The 18,616-nt window shown below is 40.6% G+C and overlaps 1 protein-coding gene across 2 annotated transcripts; it reads left to right on the forward strand.

Annotated features, from left to right (window-relative positions):
* Positions 1-675: 675 nt before the first annotated feature.
* Positions 676-18,616, forward strand: fyco1a (FYVE and coiled-coil domain autophagy adaptor 1a). 2 transcript variants are annotated; one of them, XM_054602607.1, is made up of 18 exons: positions 676-719; positions 2,458-2,572; positions 3,324-3,430; positions 3,585-3,710; positions 4,430-4,536; positions 5,401-5,544; positions 5,696-5,789; positions 5,904-8,399; positions 9,178-9,270; positions 10,264-10,382; positions 10,473-10,640; positions 11,771-11,923; positions 12,053-12,282; positions 12,707-12,860; positions 15,519-15,611; positions 15,940-16,150; positions 16,602-16,711; positions 16,812-18,616. In XM_054602607.1, exons 2-18 carry the CDS (start codon positions 2,512-2,514, stop codon positions 16,885-16,887), a joined length of 4,542 nt encoding a protein of 1,513 aa, XP_054458582.1. In that variant the 5' UTR covers positions 676-719; positions 2,458-2,511; the 3' UTR covers positions 16,888-18,616. The 2 variants fall into 2 exon arrangements, with proteins under 2 accessions (XP_054458582.1, XP_054458583.1); XM_054602608.1 differs by having other exon boundaries at positions 677-719; positions 2,461-2,572.

An 18,616-nucleotide genomic window follows, 5' to 3' on the forward strand; every position in this document is an offset into this window, starting at 1 on the left:
ACTGTCTTTGTTTCTCTTGATAATCCACAGCACATGCTGTGAACAGTTTTATGGGGACTATTTATATAATACAATATTAGAAATCTCAAATCTAGGCAGGTTAAATTGGGAAAACTAAGTAAACTCAACCAAGTAACAAGCACTTTAAGCCAATACATACTGAGAAATTAAATGAGGTATGAGATTTTAAATGGGTACTCTCATAACGCTTGGGTACTTGTGGGAAACTGATTTTTTTTTTTTTTTAAATAAGGGTAAAAATGTATGGAGCAGAAGCAGAGTTTCCCTGACTTTTAGTCTATAGTTTGGGTCCCCTTAAGCAAAGAGATCTAGGTGTCATATTAAATGTAAGGCTATTTTACTAGTATATGCTACACAAAGGCTTTGCAAGACTTAAAGGCTAATCATTTGTTGTTGTTGTTGTTGTTGTTGTTGCTTGTAAAAAAATGAATGGTGGGGTTCAATTGCGTTAAATATACTAGAGAAGTGGGACACGCATTTATGAATGTCATTGAGATCACATGACAGCTCTGTTTACTCTGTTACGACAACCAAACTATGCAGCTTTGGGGTCCCGCCTACCAACGTCCTGTCATTGGTCCGATGGCTACATGTCGCTCTGTGATTGGACGGCGCGATGTCGCTCACGACCCTTTCAGCAGACTGTCTGCTCACATAGCATATCTGGTTTGTTATGGACTTTTGTCATATCTGTGAAAGTACGTCAAAGTTATTTGTATTTTTCTTATTCTTTCACCTGCAAATATAAGCAATAGTCTGTATGAATCGTTTGTTGTTGATGTCACGTTTGTTTAAAAAATGTCTTGTGAAAGGTTCACTAGTTAAATATGCGTTAACTTAACAACAACCTTCTGTAAATGCTAAGTAGTCAGCTATGTATTCTTGTCCGTCGTTCCTCCATGTTAGATAACAATACTAGAGCTGTAGGAGCTCATAGTTAGGTTTGTAACACTGTTTTCAAACTGTTGAAACCCAACTTAACCTAGTTAGCAACAGTGTGTTAGGGTTATTACTCTGTTCATGCTTGTGTATAAAATGTGGTTTGTGCCTGTAACTTTAAAAACATTGCCACAGTAAAACCACTTTTATAACGTTACAGTCAGATGGCTTACAACATTTTTTCATGCTTTGTTTAATTCAATTCAGTTTATTTTGTATAGCCCAGAATCACAAATTACAAATGTGCCTCAGAGGGCTTTTACAGTCTGTACACATGGGACATCCTCTGTCCCATAACCCTCACATTCACAGGAAAAACTCCCCTAAAAAAAACTCCTTTAACAGGGAGAAAAAAAGAAGAAACCTATGGGAGAGCGACAGAGGAGGGATCCTTCTCCCAGGATGGACAGAATGCAATAGATGTCATGTGTACAGAATGAACAGCATAACAGAGATACAACACTACATTCAATGTATATGACATGAATGATTCATATAATAAGAGTGGTAAGCAGATTAACGAAGGAAAAAATATATAACAGCAGCAATGACTATAGTAATATTATAATTATGAAATAGGGAATAGTAATATTAATGTGACTAGTAATAATAATGGAAGTAGCAGTGGGTGTCAGCCGGGTCACAGCAGGCGGCACGACTACGGTCCAGGTATCGCAACGATTCATGGAAACCTGCAAAGCGAGAAAGCAAAAAGGCCTTCAGGGTGGAAGCAAAGCTAATATGCGTAATGGTACAGGTAATAGTAATAGACATGTGACTAATAATAATAATGGTAGTGGCAGTTTACTCCCTCCTAGCTTACTAACAGGAGTTTACAGGAGGATGACACCATAACAATAGCTACTACAAACTATCCAGTTACCAAAAATTCCTACAATAAGAACTTCCTCTGTGAATGTTAGGTTTTTCAGTAATCTAATAAACCTATAGTGACATTTATTTGAAAGCATTGACACAGTCTGGGTTTAGCTATGTGTGACAAACCCACAGACTTCATGGATCAAACAAAGACAGTGTCCTCACTGTTCCAAAGTTCATCAGGACGCAGGACACTCGACTCTCTCGTTGTTCTTACAGTGATCAAGTTGTTGTGCAAAAACCCTCCTTTGGGATAAGTGTTCTTCAGTAACCCTGGAATTTGCATCCCTGTTCATATTTCCTCCATAAATATTAATGTTCCATGTATATTAGAATGTAATTACGCTTTTAGTTTTTCTGGGGTGTGTCATTGAATGTTATAAAAACAAAAATGCGTACTTTGACAGATGTAAAATAAAACAGAGGACTAGTGTTGGAAGTCAGAAGATCAGTATCTGTAAAGTGACATTTATTATAAAAATCAAACACTATCAGATGCAATGTACCCATCATGAGAGCTCTCATTTCTGTGTATCAAGTGTGCCACGAGAGAGTACAGTATGTTGGAGCATTCAAGTCCATCTTTTGTTCCTGACTGCTTCTGATTCTCTGACTCAGCAGACTGGATGTGACCCTGTGACCCCTGGTTGCCAGGGAGAGAGCGGTGGGGCCATGGCTGCTGGGGCTACAGTCGGGGAGAGCCAACTCCAGAGGATTATCCGAGATCTGCATGGTACGCCAGCTTTATGCGTGTGCGCCTGTTCGTGTGAATGTGTTTGATTAGATTGGCTGCAGGCAGTTTTTGGCTGACATGGTGTTACTGAACAGAGGAGAAAGAAGAGACACGATGTGATGTCATGACCTGAGTCTCAGCTTCAAGTCTAAGTACAATCTTTTCACCTGGACCTATCTGACCTTTCCTGGTTATCAAATAATTTGGGAAAACGTGCACCTGACCTCATGTCCCTGTAGAAAGGGTGTGGTTGAAGCCTCTGTCAGCATGCAGCAAGACAGAGAGTACGTACTGAGGATTCACCCATCACGGGTTTCCTTCCAGTTTTTGCGATGGATACGAGGCAAGTTGTTGATTTACAGACTAGCTGTGCTTTAAGAGGATAGAAATGGAAAAAAAAAAAAAGATTTAAGATTTAGACACCAGGAGTGTATGGGTGTGAGTGTGTAACCAGAATGCAGCAAGAGGTGAAAATATATCGACAATGTCATTTTTAAATATCTTTTTATTTTGTTCTGCCTTTTTTCACTTTGATGCTTCGTCCCCAATATATTTTCTGACTGAAGACTTGCTCTTCCTTTCTTTTTAGCCTGAACAAATATTGTTATATATTATTTAAGTATCTGTAAGAAGCATGTGTCTTTTGTCATTTATGTGTTTAGGTAAGTCGACATGTCGCCTGTTTGTATGAACCCTGTGCCATTATTATAGTCCTTGATCTTTTTTAATTTTTGAACCATGTGAATTTCAGAGGCTGTTGCAGAGCTTGCAAAGGAGTACAAGGAAAGTGGGGAGCCAATCACAGATGACAGTACCAACCTGCACAAGTTCTCCTACAAACTGGAGTACCTGCTGCAGGTGTGATTTATCTTATATTGTCACACCTGACCCAGTGAATCCCAAATACTCAAGGGAGATGTGAATAAATAGATGATTAATGACGTGTCTCAAAAATAATCCATATTCAACAGTTTTCTGTTCCAACTGTATCATAAATCTATCCATCTTTCAGTTTGACCAGAAGGAGAAGACCACATTTCTTGGTACAAAAAAGGATTATTGGGAATACTTCACTGAGTGTCTGGCTAAAATCAAAGGAGCCAATGATGGGATCCGCTTTGTCAAATCCATCACTGAGGTATGAAGATTTGTTTGTTGTTAACAATGACTCTGCTAATATAGCACTGCTTACATACTGATCATTAACTCATTAAACTATTAGGATGTTTTTCCCTCGACTCACAATGTCTCAAAAGGGTTTTTACTCCATTTTCTCTCTCATCTCTTATAGTACATGACACAAGTTAAAAGGATAGTTTGGATTATTTGAAGTTCGGTTGTTTAAGACTCATCCATAGATAGCATAAAACCTATAGTAGGCAGTGGATGGCACGCCCCCAGTATGGAAAAACAGAGTACTAGCATGGGAGCAGATCTTTATACTGCTTTGGTCTGGGGCAGCAGGGAAATGTATTTTAGCCACCTACAAGAAAGGCCCAACTAAAGTAAATGAATACCAGTTAAAGTATGTTATATTTAGAATATTTTCTAAAGAGGAATTGAAGTGAAAGTGAAAGTTATCCATTCTGTTTTTCTCAATGGAGTCTTGTTGCTTTGAAAAGAGCATAGATAAGGTAATAAACAAAATAACCTAACTATCTGTGCTCTTGTACGTCTATTACATTTACAAAAGATGCAATAAAAATTGTTGAATTTAAAATAGCCTGCAAGCGTTACATCTTGAACAGATGCCAATTATCATTCACTTTCTAGTTTTTGATGTCCCTGCAGTTTGAGTATGAAGTAAACACTGACTAAAGGCTCTGAATAAAACAATGTCTTCTTTTGCCTTGATAGCTGAAGACATCTATGGGGAAAGGACGAGCGTTCATCCGATACTCCCTCGTACATCAGCGACTGGCTGACACCCTGCAGCAGTGCCTGATGAACCAGAGAGTCACCAGGTAAAACTTTCAGAGCACAACAAGTCTCTTTTTCAATGTTTTTTTGTCATGTAGATATGAAAAATGATGGGCTTTTGTTGAAGTGCAAGTAAACTGAATAGAAAAATTAAACTGTGTATGTTTTTCAATCACAAGGAAACACTTTCACAGAAATTACAGTCATTTGATTTCCTTATTTACACTGAACTGAATGTTGTTCTGTTTTACTTCACCATTTTCCCTCTTTGTTAAAGTAGCAGTCATTAGCATCAGCTGTAGTTAAATATGAAGTGCAGTCTAACAAAAAACAATTGAGTTTCCGTTTTGATTGATTTCCCCAAGGTCAAAATGGGTGAGTGTAGAGCACTACAGTGGTTTGTAAGAAACAAAGAAATAAAGAATTACAAGGGAAAGTCTTTATTTTAAGGAGGTATACAGTTGTCATGTGGTGACATAGACATTATTGACACCTGGTTTAGATGTCAATTTCTTCTTATGAGTGTCAAAATATGGATAAAACTTTTTTAGCCACCATTATTGTTTGATGTTGTCACGCCATGTTCTAATGTGACCTCTTTACATTACATTACAGTCATTTAGCAGATGCTTTTATCCAAAGCGACTTACAATCAGCAGTATATTACATATCATTCACCCATTCACACACTGATGACAGGCTACCATACAAGGCGCCACCATCAGACTCTAACTAACATTCATGCAACATCCAGTCCACACCTTCGGGAGCAATTTGGGGTTAAGTGTCTTGCCCAAGGACACATCGACTGCCGAAGCCGGGTATTGAACCACTGACCCTCTGATTGGAGAACTACCTTGCTCTCCACTACGCCACAGCTGACCTCTTCCTCATATCTTTTCCCGCAGTGACTGGTACTATGCAAGAAGCCCTTTCTTGAAGCCCCACCTTAGTGTTGACATAATCAATCACCTGTATGAACTCAATGAGATCCAGTTTGATGTGGCCTCCCGGGGTCATGATCTTGATGCTTCCTGGCCCACCTTTGCAAGGTAACCAACAAAGCGAATCATGAAAAATGTAGACTAGATAAATGCTACTAAATTATCACTGAAAGTATTACAGAAAGATTTGTGTCTAAATACAGCTAGTCTTTTGCACCTACTTTGGAGTACAGTATCAGTTTTCTTTTCTGATCAACAGGAGAACACTGGGAAGTGCCAACTCTCCTGGCCACATGTGGAAAGCACCAAGTCGCAGTTCCAGTATTAACAGTCTGGCCAGCACCTACTCCCAGGTAACACACGATAACAAGCAATCATTTTATCATAATAGTAAAATGATTGCATGATATTCATCACTCTTCCTCCCTTCCTTCCCTTCTCCTCTGGTTTTCATTGCAACCATCTAGCAAGCACATGAGTTCCCCTCCAGCCCTGACTTTGGTCAAGGTCTGCTCAATGACCTGAACGAGTCTCTGCCTGTCTGCAACGAGGATGTCAGCACAGTTGAAGATCTTCGCCTTGAGCTAGACCAGTCAGAGCTGAAGCAGCGAGAGCTCCTAGATAAGGTGCGGCAGCTGGGTGAGGAGGCCGATGAGCTCAGGGGTGTAGTCGTGCAACTCCAGAGTCAGCTGGATGTGTCCCTTACCGCCCAAGAGGAGCAACAAGGCTTGCAGGGAGATCTCAAAGCTCTGCAGGGAAGAGAAGAGGCCCTGTCCAGAGAGGTGGATGCACTCAGGATTGGGGAAAAAGCCAAGGAGGCTGAACAACAACTGCTCCAGGAAAAGTTGGCAGCTGCTGAGGGGAAGAACATAGAGCTCATGGCCAAGTTGGATGGGGTTCTGAATGAGAAGGGCCAGCAGGCAACCAGCTACTTTGATTCAGCTCAGAAGATACACGAGTTGCTGGACAGATTAAAAGAGGCAGATAGAGGAAAGATGGAAGCTGTAGCTGAGGTAGAGGAGAAGAAGAGACTGGCAGAAAGGCTAGAGGATGAGCTGAGAATCAAGGATGCAGCTGCAAAGCAAGCTGAAACAAAACTCGGAGCTTTAGTTACATCCGTGTCTGAGGAGAAGACCAAGTTGGAGGCGAAAGTGGAGAAACAGTGCGGAGCCATTGATAAGCTGCAGGGGGACCTGACAGTGAGAGAGAAGGAGGCGAGCAACCTCCAGATGCAACTGCAGGACCTTCAAAGATCTCTAGAGGAGAAGGAGAAAGATGTGCAGGAGGTGAAGATGAAGGCACACAAAGATAAAGATGAAATGCAGAAGAATGCTAGTGGTTTAAAAGAGTCTTTAGAAGCAGACGTCACTGCCCTTAAGGAGCAGCTAAAGAGGAAAGAGGCAGAGTTTACCTCCAGCTGCAAGACACTACAGCAGCTAGAAGCCAAAAACCAAAGCCTGATCAAAGAGAGGGACAAACTGACCACTAACATTGTTGAGCTGGAGGGTAACGTCAAAGAACAAGTCATGAAGACAGAAGAATACAAGACGCAGTGCGGCAATCTAATGGAATTAAATAAGAAACTGATGACCACGGCGAAGAGAAACGAGGAGCTGAAGAAGGAGATGGCGGAAAACCGAACAGCGCTTGAAGCCGAATTAGCTGCTCTAAGAGCTTCTGAGAAACAGCTTCGCGGCCAGCTGGATGACACCAAGATGACAGTGGATGAAAAAGAGAAGTGCTTGCGTGAGGAGAACCGCAAGCTGGATGAGAGTCTGCAGCGAGCCACGATGGCCTTAAAGCTCTCTGAGACCACGTCAAAGCGGCTGGAGCATGAGAACCAGAGTGTGAGAGAGGAGCAGGAAACTGTGAAAGCAGCTCTTAACCGCATGCAAGCCGACCTGAGAAGTGTTAACGGGCAGATTGGAGATTTGGAGAAGAACTTAGGATCGTCACGCAAGAACGAAGCAAGACTTCAAGAACAGCTTCAAGCCAAAGAGGCCCAGCTAGAGGGTAAAGAGAAGAACCTTGTTGAGCTGCTGTCCAGCCTAACATCTCTAGAGGCCAGGGAGAAGGAGCTTGAGATTGCTAAAGCTGATGCAGAGGCAACTTGCGCTAAACAGACAGAGTTGATTGAAAGAGTTACCTCTGACAAGCGGGCGATGGAGAAATCTCAGCTGGAGAGGAGCGCAGTCCAATCCAAAGAGAACCAGGAAGTGACAGGCAAACTTGAAGGCCAATTGGAGGTGTGCATGAAAGAAGTGTCAAGGCTCCAGGCAGAGATCCTGGACCTCAGGGTGCGGGCACAGAGGTCTGAGGAGGAAAGGATAAAATCACAAGCGCAGCTGGAGGTGACGGAGGCCCAAAGAGATGAGCTCAGGACTCTGACGGAGCATCTTAAAGCCCAGACAGAGGCGCTGAATCAAAGGCATGTAGCGGAGCTTATGGAGTGCAAAAAGAAAGAGGAGGCTCTGATTGAACAGCGTGATAGTGAAGTAGCCGCCCATGCCGAGTTGTCCATCTCTTCGGCTGCCATCCGAGAAGAGCTGTCCAACCTCAAGGCAGAAAATCGCAAGCTAGCATCAGAGAACAGCGAGACACGTGACGGTCTACACAGGGCAAACACAGAGATGGCGGAGCTTGGGATGACAATCTGTAAGCTAAGTGCAGAAAAGGAGGAGGTTACAGAGCATTGGGCAGGGGATGCCGCCAGGATTGAAGAACTGAAGACAGAGGTGGAGCGACTGGAAGAGAGCCTGTCAGAACTACAGCTGGAGAACACCAAACTAAAAGAAGAGCTGACAGAGAAGGTGAAACTCCCAGAGACCATCATGGCGCTCCAGGAGCAGCTGAACAAGACCAGGAACCAAATGCAGAGCGTCAAGGACTCTAACCGAGAGGAGGTGGAGGCCACCAAGTTCCAAATGAGCTCGGAGAGCATGAATCATCAGGTCCAGATGAAGGTGAGTCAGTCAGAACCTGTTAATCATCAAATGCATCGTTTATATCTCAATGCAAATTAAGGGTCTTGCTAGCCAATGCTACTCATTGTAGCTTTTCATTAGCTTGTTTAATCCAACAGAAAGAAGTGTCCTTTCAATTTGCTGGGCAAGAACTTGGTAACACTATACGGATTGCATTCAAACCTGGCTAAGATCGGATCTCAATGCCAGCTTGACGAGCTCCATATGTGGTCTGACTGATTTGGATCACATTCTAATACCATGCATGCATTTACACCTGGCCTTAACATGAATTTCCCCTCTCCAGGTAACACATTCAGATACCGATTGCAATTTAACTCTGATCCATAGCAGTTGGCAGTTCTGGTGAAACTATGAAGTTGACATTGTTGGTTCTGATTGAGTTGTCTCAACAACTGTTGGATGCCAGTTTGGCAAAATATATTTTCTCAGGAAAAATTGGAATAACTTCATCATCAGGCCAAAATTTTGATTTGCCCAAGTCTTAACTTATACTTTGGTTTATGACCAGCAAAATCCAATTAATTTCCATTAGCCTCAGCTTTAAGTATAGTGTAAATGATCAAATATAAGCATGCCATCGTATTGTGGAAAAACAGTTTATTTGATTAGCAGCACCATCATTGTAGCATATTAGCATTTAGCTCAAAGCACCGCTTTGCCTTTACAGCCTCACAGAGCCGCTAGCATGGCTGTGGACTCTTCCTGTTGACTCTTCCTGTTTTCCCTGTTTTTTAACTTATATCTCATATTTCAGAGTGTAAATGAGCAGCTGGACAAGATGAAAGCCCAGCTGCAGGAGGAGTCGAAGAATGTGTCCAGCTTGCGGGCCAAAGTGTCTGAACTAGAGGTCTGTTTCTTTCAATTATCAAATACAGTGATCGATGATACATAATAAGTAAATACGTGCTGCTGGAAGAATGTGTTCTATAATCTTTGGAGAGAGAGATAATTGTGTTTTATAAAAAAGAAGTCTTAGGAAAACCATATGTGATTTAGAGAAGACTATAGATAGATTGAAGTCAAAAGTGCAACACCCTATACATAGTCACAACAGCACCTTTATCATTAGTGGAATTGCAGAGAAAAAGAAGCGACACACCACAGGGGACATAATAACAAGAGGGTTGTTTGTTTAGTACTCATTAACAGTGGGTGATTCTCAGGTCTCTGTTTTTTATAATGTGAGACCTTGATTGCTTCAGTTGTTTTCTTTGATTGCAGAAGGTATTACAATCACTGCAATGTAATTGTCCTCATCAAATTGATAGCTCAATTAAATAACTTTTAAATCATAATCCGTACCCTCTGGTTTGATGTGTTTATGGATGGATAGGGATGGTATTGGATTTTACTGAATTACATGTTTCTACATGTCCTCTAATGCTGAGGTTCTAAACCTGGGGAAATGTTTTTTAACATTCAATCACCTATACCAGTGATATAATTTGCCTCAGAATAGATTTTATGAAGTGTATTTGTGAGAGTCAAAGTGATCTTGCACATGAGTTTCGGACGGGGGATTTCCAGCGGGTCAGGGGGAGAGAAAAAAGTCACAGAACGCATCAAAAAGCCACAGTACCTGGAGAACATTTGCAAACGCCTAGGCGTCAACACACCAATTATTTATGGGGGTCACAATTTGAAAAGGTTGAGAACCACTCAAGTTCCCAGTTCATGACGCATCAGCAGAAATAGTAAAATACTTAAAGTGTGTTCAACAGAACTGAGACCAATGTCAGAACAAACATGGAACAATTGTTTAAATTATTGATTTTTTTTTTTCAAAAATGATTTTACTAATGTGTATTTTCATGCATTATTCTTATTCTGTCTAATAAAGGCTGTTAATGAGAAGTACCTGCAGCTAACTGGTGAGAAAGATGCTCTCATCTCAAAGACAGAAACATCCATTTGTGAGAGTGAGAGCGAGATTCAGCAACTGAGAAATGCAGTAACCAGGTGCGTTTTTGACCAGTGATACCTGTAAATATCATCCTGATGAATGAAAAGAGTGACTGACTCATTATTCTTGCACTTACTTCTCTTTAGTGCTGAAGAAGCCCACTCGGCTCTGCAAAAGGTCTGCGAGGATTTGAAGCAGAAACTTGACATAGAAGAAGCTGACAAACAAAGCCAGTGCCTGAAGATGTCTGCAGAGATCGATGACCTCAACAGAACCAAGGTCAACCTCGAAGAGCGGCTCATCGAGCTTATAAGGTATGACCTTTCTTTATTAGAGCTGTCAGCAGCGTCAAGGGTGTAGAGTTTCTTTCTGAAGAAAAGGTTAAAGTGAATGTTCTTGTTAGATGTCTTCCACCTTTTGATGTTATGGTTGGTGCCGGCTCTTTTATTAGACCCGCTGGGGAACGTGTGAGAACAGAGAAGAGAGCAGGTGATGCTAAGAGGCCAACATGACAGGTGAAGTTTAGTAGAGAACTAAATAGAAAGACAGCCCTGGATTCAGGAACTACTATTTCCTCAAAAGGCATGTTTCATAATCTGTAATGATGAAACACATATACAATGATTCAGTCAACTCCTTTGAGGTTGTGCCCACATAATTTCAGTCTTTTCTTCTTTTGTATTATATAAGCCTTCATTGTTCTTCTCAGCTGCATCATTTGGGGTAATGAGTCTACTCCCGGTGTCAAGTATATCCAACATGGCAGTATAAAATTACAGTTAATTACAAGGACATGACATGATCAGTTTGTTCAGTCTTCAAAGATCATAAAGACATCACACGGTTAATGAAGTTTATTTTACAGCTAGCTACCATCTGCCTCTGAGCAGATTTGACATATGAGCATTAAATATTCCAACAGAACACAATTAATTACTGTACTACGAGCAAACTGGTTGTGTAACAGTCTCAAGGTAATACTGATGTGACATACATAAATAAATGAAACCACCAGCGAGAAGAATGGTTGATAAAGTTATTCTTAGTGCTGCCACTGGTGCCCTCAGGTCCGATTGAGGCAAAATGAGACAAAAACATGTAGGTTCACCAGAAACTCCTCCAGCTCAGTCTCCAGCGGGAGGCCCATGGTTTATTTCTGGGCCTGCTGAAGGGAAGAGAGGCACGGGACAACCAGAACCAGGACTGAGCGGGGCAGACTGTCACACTAAAAGGACTCTGGTGCTCTGAAACACAACCACTTGTGTCCACACAGAACACCAAATCGGCACAGAATGGAAGTTCCTCGTAGTAAAGTTAACTTTAATTCATCCATGTGAAAACAACATTATTAAACATATCTTTGATCCCGGGGCCAAGATTTGTTGAGACAGCACTGAATGACTCGAAACTTGAATGCATTTGTCTTTTTCGTGCATTACATCAGGGACAAAGATGCTCTTTGGCAGAAGTCAGACGCTCTGGAGTTTGAGCAGAGACTACGAGCAGAGGAACGCTGGTGGTTGGTCGATAAGGATGCCACGAACTGCCTCGGCTGCCAGGGCCAGTTCACCTGGTGGCTGCGCAGACATCACTGCAGGTGGGCTTTCCATGGATGACGGGGACACTCTGTTTGATTTTCAGACTACATACAGTATAAAAAAGTTTTAGTAACAACATTATCGGCCTAATATGGATGAAACCCCCCTCCTACATTTTATATTTTTAGGCTTTGTGGTCGCATCTTCTGCTACTACTGCAGCAACAACTTTGTGATGACCAAGCACAGTGGGAAGAAGGAGCGCTGCTGCAGGGACTGTTACACTCAGCACAGCGTGGTGGTGGAGAGGTTCACAGAGGCAGAGCTGAGTCCCTCAGACGTTCAGCCTCCTCCACCTGGAGCTGGACCTCAGCCACCACCAGAACCGGCCCCGTATAAACCCATTCCAAGGGTAACAGGTGAGAGGCAAGCTGAGAAGAGAAAAACACATGCTAACTACTAAATGCTAAATGCACACTTGGCACAAATGTTGATTGTTGTACTTCTCCCACCCTGTACTGTAAGGTAACTGGGAGCTTTTAAGCAGAAGTGAAAAGGTTAACTTCACTATATTGAGGAACAAGGACAGAGACCTTTGCTGCAGAATTCTTGTTTAATAGACAAAAGGGGAAGAGGGTGACATTTACCTTCAGAGGAGAAACTACTTTATTTTTATCGTAAAGAAAGTAACTCTGCATAATGTTACAGTAGGTCTCTTTTCTAGAATGTTTTTTCTTCTCTACTGTACATGCAATACGTTTTATGCACACTGTGCAATCAGAAGACTATACCATGAGTATATGTAGTCCAATAGTTTAACTTATAAATTCTTGTTCCTACCAGTTTCAGAACCCAGCAACAGATCTGAAGATGGAGCTTATGACATAATTACAGAGGAGGAAGTGAACGGCGTCTACGACAGTGACACCGTCTCCCAGACCACAGGTGGCTCCCTAGAGGGAGAACAAGACAGACCGCCTCCAGGAGCTCTAGATATGTGAGTGTAATATATATATACAGCGGGTAAAATAAGTATTGAACACGTCACCATTTTTCTCAGTAAATATATTTCTAAAGGTGCTATTGACATGAAATCTTCACCAGATGTCGGTAACAACCAAAGTAATCCATACCTACAAACAAAACAAAACAAATAAGTTCAGAAATTAAGTTATGTGTAATAAAATGGAATGACACAGGGAAAAAGTATTGAACACATGAAGAAAGGGAGGTGCAAAAAGGCATGGAAAGCCAAGACACCAGCTGAAATCTATCAGTAATTAGAAAAGCAATCCTGCCCCTTGTCAGTGCAAATTAATATCAGCTGGTTCAGTCCCAACTGATGGCCTATAAAAAGGTGTCTCATTACCAAGGTGTCACACAAGAAACATCTCATGATGGGTAAAAGCAAAGAGCTCTCTCAAGACCTTCGCAACCTTATTGTTGCAAAACATACTGATGGCATTGGTTACAGAAGGATTTCTAAACTTCTGAATGTTCCGGTGAGCACTGTTGGGGCCATAATCCGGAAGTGGAAAGAACATCATTTCACCATAAACCGGCCACAACCAGGTGCTCCTCGCAAGACTTCTGACAGAGGAGTGAAAAGAATTATCAGAAGAGTTGTCCAAGAGCCAAGGACCACTTGTGGAGAGCTTCAGAAAGACCTGGAATTAGCAGGTACAATTGTTTCAAAGAAAACAATAAGTAATGCACTGAACCGCTGTGGCCTGTATGCACACTCACCACGCAAGACTCCATTGCTGAAGAAAAAGCATGTTGAAGGTCGTTTAAAGTTTGCTGCACAACATTTAGACAAGCCTGTGAAATACTGGGAGAATATAGTCTGGTCAGATGAGACCAAAATTGAACTCTTTGGATGCCATAATACACACCATGTTTGGAGGTCAAATGGCACTGCACATCACCCCAAAAACACCATACCAACAGTGAAGTTTGGAGGTGGGAACATCATGGTGTGGGGCTGTTTTTCAGCATACAGCACTGGCAAACTTCATATAATTGAAGGAAGGATGAATGGAAAAATGTGCCAAGACATTCTTGATAAAAATCTGCTGCCATCTACCAGGATGATGAAGATGAAACGAGGGTGGACATTTCAGCAAGACAATGATCCCAAACACACAGCCAAGGAAACTCTCAATTGGTTTCAGAGAAAGAAAATAAAGCTGCTAGAATGACCCAGCCAATCACCTGACTTGAATCCAATAGAAAATCTATGGAAAGAACTAAAGATCAGAGTTCATAGAAGAGGCCCACGGAACCTTCAAGATTTGAAGACTGTTTGTGTGGAAGAATGGGCCAAAATCACACCTGAGCAATGCATGCGACTAGTTTCTCCATACAGGAGGCGTCTTGAAGCTGTCATTACGGTTAAATAACTTTCAGTAAGCGTGTTCAATACTTTTCCCCTATGTCATTCCATTTTATTACACATAACTTAATTTCTGAACTTATTTGTTTGGTTTTCTTTGTATGTATGGATTACTTGGGTTGTTACCAAAATCTGGTGAAAATTTCATGTCAATAGCACCTTTAGAAATATATTTACTGAGAAAAATGGTGACGTGTTCAATACTTATTTTACCTGCTGTATATATATATATAAATAAATTAAATCAATTATAGCTCTAAGAAGAGTGACAACTACGTACACTATATTTATAAGGGTGCAATCAGAGCTTTCAAGTCAAAAGTAAATTACTGATGAAGGTCTGTATGGTAGGGTGCTGGATGCATTTAAATAAAAACAATTGCCCAACATGACTGCCTCCATCAAATTTCCTGAGATATTGTGTTCATGAGACTGGGACGTACGTATATACCAACAGACGAACAAAACAAAAAACATAATGCAAGGAGGAATAAAACACAACAATTTTATGATAAATGTACAACTGTTTCAAATCTTGTTTTGCCCTAAAAGCAGACAAGCTTGGAGGCTTTTCTTCCGGGTTTTCACAACATGGTGGGAAGCTGGATTAAGGAAGTGAACTAGTTCTGTATTATTAATAATGCGGAAATGAAAAATAGACAATTGTGTCTAAAAGTGTCCATTCTGATACTCATCAAGGCCCATTGTCCTAGCAACCCATTCCATCTCCAACATGTAGCACCATGAGGGAACTCAGCACACATATTTCTGCCCTTTACCAGGTGGCAACCAGTCATTAGGGAAGTATTTCTTCTCAGTTTCATTGATAAGCGAAAAACCAAATTGCAAGAATAAAGAAGTGCCAGTTTCATGCTACTGAAAGCGACAGGGTAGTAGAGAGAGGCTGAAGCGTTCATGTGTAACGTTTATGTTGTAAATTGTATGGAAAAGTTTTCAACACCTTTATGTGCAGAATTACTCTCTTGTTGCTGTCATGCTAGAATTAATCCACCAAAATACACAATGTACAAAGATTTACCTCAATGATTACTGGGGGAAGATGAGTTGAAATAAGTTCTGCTTAGAATGAACTTAATGTCATAAATAATGTTCGTCATAATGTATTGGGGATGAAGAAAATGGGATAAATCCTGCAAAATGCATCGATAAAATCCATTTTCCACCTTAAATCATCATTAGCATTAAAGAGTTTTATGCATTTAAAACACAATATTACTGTTTGTGTCTTGTGTCTTGCAGAGGAACAAGAGATATGACCCCTGATGACCCTGAAGAGCATGTTGCCACTGTTCAGGATTCAGAAATCAACCTTCTCAAATCAGGAGAAGTCACGTAAGTCTTGATATATAACAATATATAATAATAACGTTTTCCATAATGTTGTCAGACACTAATGATAACAGTCTGAGTCTGTCAGTGGCAAAAAACAAGCACTTTTAGTGGATGTAAATGGACTGGGAGTGACGACATTGCAGCCTGTTTAGCGTTTGCCGTCTATAGCATTCCCCCTTAATACTGGACCAGTTTAAAAAATACGTCACTTAGACACAAAAACATGGGAAAATAGCATCCAGGTTGAGAAAATAACAAAGATACCCTTTAATGTGATGAGTCACCTCTTATTTATACCAATCCTAAAATGAATTTGTTCTCATTGCAGAATGGCTGTCCCTCTCACCATTGAAGACATTTCTCAGTTTGGCGACGGTTCCAGGGAAATTTTTATCAAGTCCAGCTGTTACAGTGTGATAACTGTTGCCGTGGGTGACTGCGGGCCAACCATCAGCTGGATGTTTTCCTCAGAACCTAAGAGCATCTCCTTTAGTGTGGTCTACAGGGAATCTACTGACACTCATGTGGAACAGTCAAAGGTAGATGAGCTTGTGGAAGACAAATGTGACAAATGTGAATTGAGACTCAGTCCTCGTACTTCTGCCACAGGAAAAGTCCAAAAGCACATAACCTACTGCAATTTTCATACATAATTTGAAATTAAAGTACATCATGAAGCTGGAGGCATTGCTTTTCATTTGTTAGAAAGGGCAGCCATTTTAAAACTGATGATGACTCAAAAGCAGAAGTTATTACTGGACACAATGGACTGACCTTATGCATGCTTACATGGGCGCCCCCTACAGTGGTAATGATAATAATGTTATACTTGCTTAACCGCAAAAGCAATTGTGTAACCTAACATAAATGTCATAAAAACAAAAGCTTTATAGCTATTTTAGCAACCAAGGAGAGGTTTGTTGGACCACTAGAGGAAGAATCTTTCATCTGTACATTGAGTTTAACTTCATGTTTCTGTTCTCCTCTCAGGTCCTGATTCCTCTGACTCGCTGCAATTCCAGTAAAGAGACAATTCAGGGACAGCTGAAAGTCCGAAACCCCGGCCTCTACACGCTCATCTTTGACAACTCCTTCTCACGGTAAGGAACTCCTGACACCCAGCGTCTTAAACCGGCTCCTCAGCATCTCGTTTCAATTCATCTGATTGCAGTCTTTTGATCAAAAACCCTTTTCCAACAGGTTTATCTCCAAGAAAGTCTTCTACCATCTGACCATGGAGAGGCCCATAATCTATGATGGAAGCGACTTTCCCTGAAGCTGGATAACTCCCACTGAGGCATCATCATGAAGTCGGCGGCTAAAGGGAGACAAATAAGTGATAAGATTGCAAATTCAATGATTGAATGGAATTACTCCAAGTATTTTATGTTTTCTGTACTATTTAAGTGTGAGGTGTTAATGTTTTGAGGCGTGCTAATGTCGCCTAAGTGAGGTGTTGTCAACAGTATGAAAACAGTTTTAGAAGAAACAGAAAGACAAATGTTTATGCAAGTTTTATCGTGTTTTTCAAATATAAACCAAGTAAGGTATGTACTTTTAGTTCAGCTAGGTTTAAATTAGTAAGTTGTTAAGTTTAAGAAATAGTGTGATTTTGTTATCTTTTCCTTTAATTTTTGTTGTTCTTTTGTCATTTTGACCTTTTTTCCCCCCAAAATATGCTGTTACGTTAGGGAATGCAGATCACTGCTAGTAACACCAGGGGTATGAAATATGATAAGAGACTTTTGTCCGACAACAAGTATTTATTTACAGAAGAAGTCTATGAAGACCCAGGAAAGATTTTTAAAATTTTCAAAATCTTGGTCAGTTGTGCAATTTTTTAAGTCAAAGCCTCAAAGCAGAAGAGTGCAGACAAGTGGTTTTGCTCCTAGCTTGTTTATTAATTGAATTGTCTGAACACTAAGTTTGCACTTTGCCATTGCAAAAAGGAAAAAAAGTACCTGAAAAATGGAAAAATACTGTTGCTTTTTTATCACAAAGCATATGAATTGTTTGCAAATCTCAGGAGTTGGACATAAAATTGTCCTGCAGTGGAAGCATGTCCATAATTTATGTTTTTTTGGAAAACAAACCAAAAAAACTGCCTTTTTACTTTCTGTGTAAGGAGACTACAAACAAGCTTTTAGGATCTAATTAAGCCAAGTGCATGTTCTTACACAGACTGACATTTGTCGTTACAATGACCTTCACTATAAGTAAATGAATGACTGTCAGCTAATGAGATACAATACTTTCAAAGTGCCTTTTAACTCTGATTGCCAGAGATTAGTTTTCTTTTATATCTGTATATTTTACTATTTGTTATCTGCACAAAACATGACACCTGGTATGAGTTGATACTATTCTGTAAATACTTAATTCCAGTTACATTTAAATCACAATATGCACAATATCATGTGTTTCAGTTTTATCATTTGGAATGATTTGTTTTTTCAGTTTGGATTTCATTTGAATCGCTGGAATCTTTTTGTGATATGTTTAGATAACCATCCTGCGCTGATCTCTCAGTGATCAGAGGGGCTTCAGTATTGTGTGCTGTTAATTGTTTCTTTTATGGCAAAGCAATAAGGAAAAAACGGGCTTGCTCACTTTTTGACAGAACCATACACTACTTAATGAAGCAAGGGCATATCTACTTGCTGCTTTTATAGAGATTTGTTTGCACTTCACGGACAGATCTCTTATATTTTCTATGGGTGTAAATTGGTTTCTATGCAAAGGCTCATATTTTCTCTGCAGAGCTGCACTTTGTTATAATGATTTTATAAATTGTTACAAACATTATTAAATCTGTTAAGTTTACATTATCTTTGTCAATTGAACACGCAGGGACGGATTTTTCTACTTTCTGATTTTGAAGGATCATTTTAGAGGAATATATAATGTGCATGAATCATCGCTACAAGCACTCAGTGTAACTGGTAATAAACCTGTCAAAGACCAGATCATGAATAAAACGTGAGAGTGAGGATGCCTCCGACATC

Source organism: Anoplopoma fimbria, chromosome 8 (genome assembly GCF_027596085.1).
Source record: "Anoplopoma fimbria isolate UVic2021 breed Golden Eagle Sablefish chromosome 8, Afim_UVic_2022, whole genome shotgun sequence".
Classification (NCBI taxonomy): domain Eukaryota; kingdom Metazoa; phylum Chordata; class Actinopteri; order Perciformes; family Anoplopomatidae; genus Anoplopoma; species Anoplopoma fimbria.

Excerpts from the sequence above, each read along its gene's own strand:
- fyco1a (XM_054602607.1), top strand. The coding sequence starts at position 2,512 with ATGGCTGCTGGGGCTACAGTCGGGGAGAGCCAACTCCAGAGGATTATC. Across the intron at positions 8,400-9,177 it reads ATCATCAGGTCCAGATGAAG|AGTGTAAATGAGCAGCTGGA; the intron begins GTGAGTCAGTCA and ends CTCATATTTCAG. Across the intron at positions 10,383-10,472 it reads CTGAGAAATGCAGTAACCAG|TGCTGAAGAAGCCCACTCGG; the intron begins GTGCGTTTTTGA and ends ACTTCTCTTTAG.